We start from the raw sequence: 8483 nt of genomic DNA, 5'->3' as shown, positions 1-8483 counted from the left end.
CTGGCGGGGAAGGCCGACCTGGTCGCCCCGCGCCCCTCGCCGGCGGCCGTTGCCCCCACCGTGCACACTGGGTGCCCGCGGACCCGCACACCCGGACCGACACACGGACACTCCCTGGAGCCGCTGCGCGAGCGACGAGCGAGCACCGGGGAGGGAGGGGGCGGGGAGGCAGCGGCTGCGGCTTGAGCAGCAGGAGCAGGTGCGGCGGCGCCGGGCGGGGCCGTCGGGCGGGCGGCGGCGCAGCCGGGAGGCGGTGACTCGGAGCCAGCGGGGCCAGGGCGGCGGGGGGCGAGGGGATTCCGAGCGCAGGGGGTGGCGGGGGCGACCCGAAGGGCGCGGGATCCCAAGGAGACAGAGAGGACGAGAGCCGGACGCGGATCCCGGGAGCGGCGGGGGCGCTAGGGGGGGGGGAGCCTGGGCGCACCTGGAGGGGACAGTAGGGTGGTCTGGACATGGAGCTGGAGCTTTAGGGGGACAGGAGCCCGAAATGGGTGAGACTGGAGAGCTGCGGGGGTCGGGTGAGGGCTGGTAACCTGGACGATCCGGAGGTGACAAGTTCGGAGGTAGGTTGAGAAGGACGGTGAGCCAGGGAAAGGGGTTCCAGGGGAGAGATTAGGGGTGGTCAGATGGTAGAGGACAGCTGGGCGGGGATCTAGAGCCAGGTGAAGAGCGGGCTGGGCGGGGATCCATAGGCCTTGGGCAGGTGGACTGGCATCTGGAGCTGGTGTCCAGAGCAGCTGGACCCCAGTGGGGCCGTATCAGGGGTGAGACTGGCACAGGCTTAGGAGAGGCAAGAGGATTCAGGGAGGGGACCTAGGCCAAGTCAGTGCAGTGTCCCCCATGGGGGAAGCCCCTCCCGGGGGTTGCCAGAGCCATGCTGTCCCGAAAGGGCATTATCCCGGAGGAATATGTGCTGACCCGGCTGGCAGAGGACCCTGCAGAGCCCAGGTACCGAGCCCGGGAGAGAAGGGCCCGCTTCGTGTCCAAGAAAGGCAACTGCAACGTCGCCCACAAGAACATTCGGGAGCAGGGCCGCTTCCTGCAGGATGTGTTCACCACGCTGGTGGACCTCAAGTGGCCCCATACGCTGCTCATCTTCACCATGTCCTTCCTGTGCAGCTGGCTGCTCTTTGCCATGGTCTGGTGGCTCATCGCCTTTGCCCACGGTGACCTGGCCCCCAGCGAGGGCACCACTGTGCCCTGTGTTACCAGCATCCACTCCTTTTCATCTGCCTTCCTTTTCTCCATCGAGGTCCAGGTGACCATTGGCTTTGGCGGGCGCATGGTGACAGAAGAATGTCCCCTGGCCATCCTGATCCTCATCATGCAGAATATCGTGGGGCTCATGATCAACGCCATTATGCTGGGCTGCATCTTCATGAAGACTGCCCAGGCCCACCGGAGGGCGGAGACCCTCATCTTCAGCAAACACGCGGTGATCACCCTGCGTCATGGCCGCCTCTGCTTCATGCTGCGCGTGGGTGACCTCCGCAAAAGTATGATCATCAGCGCCACCATCCACATGCAGGTGGTGCGCAAGACCACCAGCCCCGAGGGCGAGGTGGTGCCCCTGCACCAGGTGGACATCCCCATGGAGAATGGCGTGGGTGGGAACAGCATCTTTCTGGTGGCCCCGCTCATCATCTACCACGTCATTGACTCCAACAGTCCGCTCTACGACTTGGCACCTAGTGACTTGCATCACCACCAGGACCTGGAGATCATTGTCATCCTGGAAGGCGTGGTAGAAACCACTGGCATTACCACCCAGGCACGCACCTCCTACCTAGCTGACGAGATTCTTTGGGGGCAGCGCTTTGTCCCCATTGTGGCCGAGGAGGATGGGCGCTATTCGGTGGACTACTCCAAATTTGGTAACACTGTTAAAGTGCCCACACCACTCTGCACAGCCCGCCAGCTTGATGAGGATCGCAGCCTGCTGGATGCCCTGACCCTCGCCTCAGCCCGTGGGCCCTTGCGCAAGCGCAGTGTGGCTGTGGCCAAGGTCAAGCCCAAGTTTAGCATCTCACCGGATTCCCTGTCCTGAGTTGCATTCCCTCAGGACCCCCACTCACTTATGCGGGCATACGGAGAGTGCCCTATGGTACGTAGAGTGGATGGAGTGTGAGCTCCCTCACCAAGCGAGGGTCTGGTGTGAGGCTGGACCCTACTCAGTTCAGCCCCTCTGCTGCTCTGTGCCCAGAGTGTTACACGGCACTTGTCACTATGCTATTTCTGGCCTCAGCAGGAGCCTGTACTGGGTTATTTTTGTTGCTGCTCCTCCCAGCCCCAGCTCAGAACCGGCTTACCCTTATCTCTCTGCCCTAGGTTGGGGAGGCTGTAGGAGGTCTGGAGCCCCTAAAGCTGGGTCTCCAGCCAGTCTTGGCCCCCACAATCATCCTGTTAGGACAGATAACTGGGGAAAAGCAATCTCCAGGCTGAAGGTGGCTATTGCTCTGTTTCTATACACACTAAGAAATACCTGGCCAGGCCCAGGCCCTGCTTAGTCCTTGAGAAAGTGATGGGCTAAAGAATCCTGCCAGCCAGGAAGGCAGAGGGTGAGTGCATGGGAGCTGAGGGGCCTATCTAGGCAGGGCAGAATGAGGTGGTAGCCTAGGCCCCCCTCCATGGAGCAGGCTTGGTCACAGAGTGGGGCAAAGTGGGAGGGGAATCACAGGAGAGCCTGTTGGTCCCTGCTCAGGCTCAGTGAGCAGGAGATGGGCCAAGGCCATGGCCCTTCAGCCTGGACACCAGCCTGAGAGACTGAGAGAGAGAGAGAGAGAGAGAGAGAGAAACCATAATCTGGGACTGCTGCTCCCATTCTGTTCCTACCCTGGAACTGAGGGTAGGGTGCTGGGCAGACACTGGTATTCTTGGTTGAAAGGCTGAGAAAGGTCCTATGCCTGCCATACAAGATGAGCTCCCGACAAAACTGCTCCTGGCTCCTCATGGGTAGCTGTGAGTCACTTTGTCCAGAGGATGCTGATGGGTGAGGTTGGGATGCCTGGGTTGTTGGAATACAAGATAATGGAAAGTTCAGTCTGGTGGGGGGAAGGGAGGTTCCCCGAGGCAAAGAGGCCCCTGGGCTTGACCCAAGCTTAAATTCTCAGAGCAGGGCTGTGTGTCCTTGCCCAGAACTCTGCTTCCGCATTGTCAATAAAGCCTCCCATTCGACAACCTGAGCTCTGGGCTGTTCTTCTGGGGAGGAGGGGGCACGCTGCTGGAAAAAGATGGCGCTGGTATCTGCCACCCAACATTCGAGGAGCCATGGCCCTGGCAGGGGGGACAGGACAGAGACCCAGGCTGGTCCTTTCCTCACCTCAGGGGGACTTCACCCCTCCACCTCAAGTGTCCCCCACTCAGCCTTTGAACATCCATCAGATATCATAGCCCAGGGCCTGGCCTCCCTCCTGAGGCCTTCCTAGAAAGGTGAGGTACCCAAGGGGAGGCTTGGAGATGTCATAGGCATTACTTAGGGTCTTGATAGGTTCAAATCCTGACTCCAGCCATATGACTGTTGTCTCATCCATGTTAATAGTCCCTACCTCATTGACTGTCTCTGGAGCAGGTGAAAGCACATGTAACATGCTTCAGAAGTGCCTGGTCTATAACAAGTACTCAATAAATGTTAACTGTTGTGAATGCTGCCCAACTGGTCATGTGATGGGAAAACTGATCAATGTGCTTTTACACTTCCTCTGAGTGATGCGTTTCTCTACCTGGTCTTACTTCCTGCATGGTGCCGCTCCCAGCTCACACCCAGACTACGGAGGCTGCAGCAGTGCAAACTACCTGGTCTCCTTGTCTCCACCTCGCCGTCCACCTGCCAGTCGCCTGCCATGCAGCCACCCAAGTGGGCTGAGAAGGGTTGTGATCACTTCCCCCCCTCCACCCCATGTGAAAGACTTTGTTGTTCGCTGTCACCTGGGTCAAGGCTAGACTTCTTAGCCAGTCATTCAGGCCTGGACTACCTTCTAGTCTGCAGCTCACTGTTCTCTTGCTAGGACCTGACGCACCATCCACCCACTTTCCTGGCTCCCTCTCCATTAGCATTGAGCCTTTTTTGTTATTCCCCTTGCCTGGGCTGCCCACACCTTCTCTGTGGAAATCCATTAAAGCCCAGGCCAATGGTGCTGCTTGAAGCCTTCCTCAGTTTTCCTGGAGAGAGATGGTCCTTCTCTCCTCTGTGCTGTGGGCCTTTTCTTTGCCTATGTTTAAGGGTCTGTATCCCCATCTCCAAGTTCATTGCCTTTCAGGTCAATGTCAAGTCAACACTGTACCTGAAACTGAGCAAAGGCTGAGTGAATGAATGATGAATTGGATACATGAGTCTATGGGTGGATGATGGATGGATGGATGGTGTACACAACCACAGACCAGGACTATAGCTCCAGTGAGGCCAGTAGACTGCTGTCACTGGTGCAGGGAGGGTCTGTCCCAGGCTGCTCTAGAGGTGGGAAATTGCTGCTAGTCTTCTGATCTGTCCTCTCCTTACACCCATATAGTCCCCAGCATTGATTCTCTTCTTTGCAAAACTGACATATTTCCAATGTAAAGAGAAGAGACTTTTAGCTACTCAGACTCTCCCTAGGGGATGTGTCGGTGTGTGTGTGTGGGGGGGGGGGAATTCTTGGGACTCAGTTTAACTGTCCTTAAAGCCACAAAGAGGAGCCAGAGTCACTAACAAGATCTACTGGATGGCAGCATCCTTGGTGACCCAAACCAGAATAACCTTCCTCCGACCTTCCTTAAGCAGCTGGTCACAGCCTGAGGGCCATAGAATTAAGGTCATAGTGCCACCTGCTGGCCACAGAGAAGACCTATGAGATCTCAGAAAATCTGGGCTGCTGGTCCTAGGATTTCTACCCCCAGTATGAAGAGCCCAGGTCTTAAAGTTTAGCTCACCAAGGAACTAGGAAGTTCCCATCATGAAGGGAAGCTGGACCTCTTGCTAACCAAGTTCAGGAGGAACAGTGTGCCTCGGCAAACCCAGCACCTCCCAAGTCCCTGATTTGAAGCTGGCAGCAGGGTCACTGTTAAATGACAGTCTTGATTATGTCCAGGACACCCATGCAGTCACACGGACCTCTCTGACCTTTGACCCACATGCCTGGTGACCCCTCTATATTCACTTTTATTTTGCAGGAGGACTGCAGTCCTTGCCTTTGAGTCTACTCCATGCCAAGCCGAGAAGTTAACAATGCAGACTAAGGTCCTCAGCTCAGCACAGTGGCGTGACATGCCCAGGGCTTCAGTCACAGGAGGAGAGAACGGAGCCAGGATACCCTCTCCCTATTATGGGACTATTTGATAGTCTGCAAAAACAACCCTGAGCCACACTGGAAGTCCATCCAGGCCTGACACATGGGGGCTGACATCTCCAGCAGGTGTCACCATGAGGTCCATATGGAGCCCTCTGGGGAGACAATTCCCCAGCTTCTGTAGGACCCACCCACTGTCTCCCCACAAGTGACCTCCTCCCAGCTCAGTCCTCTGGAGCTCCTTCCTGACATCTTTCCTGGAGAGGCTTTCCTGGGGAACTTGCAACTAGAGGGGAGCATCGCTGGTCTCTGAGAGACCCCAGGCTTCTGAGGACACAGGTGTCAGACACTTCTTGTTGTGCAGGTGTTGACAGAAGACATGAATTCAGCATCAGCCATGTTCCCAGACTTCAGTGGGTCTGAAGACTCATAGATTTACCTCAGCTGGAAATGAGCTGTGGGACGGAAGAGCAATGGGATGGAAGCCAGAGCGTGGACTGGAAGAGGACTCTAGACTGGCAGCCTCTTGGCCAAACCCATCACCTGGCCTCACAGTCCCTCATGGAAAGGGAAACAGGTGCTTCCCATACTGCATTCCATGTCCACTCTGCACAGGCCCAGCTCTGGACTGACAAGAGCGGCAGGTGGCCTAGACTCACCAACACAAATCTCAAGGCATGAAGTTGTGCCTTTCCTCTGACCTCGAGTCTTCTCCAGCCTTGATGGTAAGGAACAAAAGGTTAGATTCCCATCATGCTCTGCCAAGGTCTCGCCCATCTTCACCTGCCCCTCTGCCCATCCTCACAGCACTGTCTGCGACTCTGTAATTCTCACCGATACAGAGAATTGTCAAGCTTTCTGTGATTCCTTAGTTCTCACTCCCTCAAAAGAAGCTTACCAAGGTCCCCAGACAACAGGATCCTAAACATCCAAGAATTACAGGTGGGGCACATCCTATATGATAGACACACATTAAATAAAAGGCCACTTTCCCCTCCTCCCTCAGCTACACAAATACCAGAGTCAGCTAGTCATCAAGTACATCCTAAGGGCTACTTATTAACTATGTCTTTTCTTAGAAACCTACTAGAAGGAAATGCCACTTTGTCTCAAAATTCCTGCCTGTCCGTGGCATTAATGACTCTACTAATAAATCTACTACTCAAAAGTGAAATTCAATTCGATGTCCCCTTGAACCCAAACCTTATACAGACATTTCCAGTTTCACAGTCACCCGGAGGAACAGCAGTGCACAGGTCAGCTCCACCACGAACTGCTCTTCTCCGCTCCTGGCTCAAGCTAACTCGTGTTAGCTCCGAACCTCACATCATGAAACCATCTCAATGGTTGTAGCACAAGCGTGTCCCAAACTCCCTCTCACCAGCATGTGACTAAAACAAAACAGACTCTGGGTAGCTCTGTTTACTCTGATTTCACTGGGTTAATTCCAATTCTAGCCAGATGACATCAGGAATAGGGAGAGGGGAGGAGTGTGTCAGGGTAACCCAGAGAGAAGCAAACACAATGCCATCTGCTGTACACGTTGATTCTTCTTTCTCAGAAATCAACAAGAAGGAAACCCCACTTTGTCTTCAAATTCCTGCTGTGCCTGGTTTCCACCCATCTCAGAAGTAGCATGAAAATCATCCCAGAGTTCTTCCTCACTAGGGGAAGCTTTGACAGTGTGCTCTGATGACCTTTCATGGGTCCTCAGGAAAGGCCATCCAGTTACTTAGGCATGGCTGAGAAAGCGTGGTCTCTGCAGTCTCCAGGTTAGAACTACCGCTGTCCATCTCCAGAGAGCCCTGAACGTGCCCTGTCCCTCTGTCTAATTCTTCAGCCTTCCCTCCCTGTGTCACTCTGGATCCTCTGGGAAGCAGCTTTCACAATGGAGTCAGAAATACAAGAGAGACTTGGGGGTAATTCCTGTGAAAAAATAGAGGGTTGAGGGAATAAGAGGAGAAGGGTTTCAGATAACAGTGAAGGCCGAACGGGAGAGAGACAGGAAGACGGGAGGATTGAGTAGGAAGAGCCAGGTGCTACAGTTTCACTTGGAGAAAGTCTCCATCCCAACAGAAAATGCCTTCTGTGTTCTGTCATTGGCTGAGGCTGTTGGGAAGGAGCACAGATTGCTGAAATGATACAGGAGGTCCTTGAGCTGAGGCTCCCTGGAGTGACATCAGCTGACTACAGTGCTCATGCTCTTTCTAAAAGGGGACCTCAGCAGCTTCCTTCACACCTACCATATTCTTGGTGGAAACAGCTTCCTCAGCAACTGAATCATTTACTTTTTGCTATGTAACAAGCCACCCTAACGATGGCCCTCTAAAAATATTCATTAGAAAAAATGACGCTAAAATTACTATAGAAATACAACAGACACAGAATGGTCAAAGCAATCCTGAGCAAAAGAGAAATGCTGGGGGCATCACATCACCTGATATCACATTGTACTACAGAGCCAGAGTAACAAAACCAACGTGTCACTGGCACAGACACACTCCTAAACCAGTGGAACAGAATAGGGAGCCCAGAAATAAACCCACACAGCTATAGCACCTGATCCCCAACAAAGGTACCACACATACATTTTGGAGAAAAGACAGCCTCTTCAGCAAATTGTGCCAGGCAAACTGGACATCCTCATGTAGAAGAATGAAACTAGATCCCTATCTCTCACCCTATATAAGACTAGACTAGAAATGCTTCAAAACCTGAATATAAGACCAGAAACTTTTAAACTAGTAGAGGAAAATATTGGTAGAGAAGAATACTTTCTGAAAAAGGAGTCCAATAACTCGGGAAAAAGTATCAAGAGTTGACAAATGGATTCCATCAAAAGCCTTCCAAGAAGCAAAGGAAACAAGTAGAGAGACAGTCTACGGAATAAGGTAAAGTCTTTCCAGCTATTCATCTGACGGGATTATTCAGAATGTATGAGGAATGTGGAAATTATAGCCAGAAGAACAAGTAATTCAATTAATGAATGAACAAATGAATGGAATTCCTAGTTCTCAAAAGAAGTACAAGCCAGGCATAGAGGCTCATGCCTGTAACCTCAGCACTTCAGAGGCCTCTGGAGGCAGGAGGATTACTGTAATTTTAAGGCAAGTCTAAGCTATGAGACTCTGCCTCAAAAGTCAACACAGCTGGAGAGAGACAGCTCAGTGATTAAGAGCACTATCTGCTCTTGCAGAAGACCTAGGTTTGATTCCCAGCACC

General features: G+C 53.4%; 1 protein-coding gene across 1 annotated transcript; it reads left to right on the top strand.

Annotated features, from left to right (window-relative positions):
* The first annotated feature begins 299 nt into the window (after positions 1-299).
* Kcnj11 (potassium voltage-gated channel subfamily J member 11) lies at positions 300-3645 on the top strand. The gene has a single exon (XM_008833382.2). It carries the CDS (start codon positions 875-877, stop codon positions 2045-2047), a length of 1173 nt encoding a protein of 390 aa, XP_008831604.1. The 5' UTR covers positions 300-874; the 3' UTR covers positions 2048-3645.
* The last annotated feature ends 4838 nt before the right edge of the window (positions 3646-8483 follow it).

The sequence above is a fragment of the Nannospalax galili genome, unplaced genomic scaffold, assembly GCF_000622305.1.
Source record: "Nannospalax galili isolate Female #2095 unplaced genomic scaffold, S.galili_v1.0 scaffold1857, whole genome shotgun sequence".
Classification (NCBI taxonomy): Eukaryota; Metazoa; Chordata; class Mammalia; order Rodentia; family Spalacidae; genus Nannospalax; species Nannospalax galili.
Note: the sequence above shows the minus strand (reverse complement) of the source record. Positions and strands in the feature narration are given on the sequence as shown.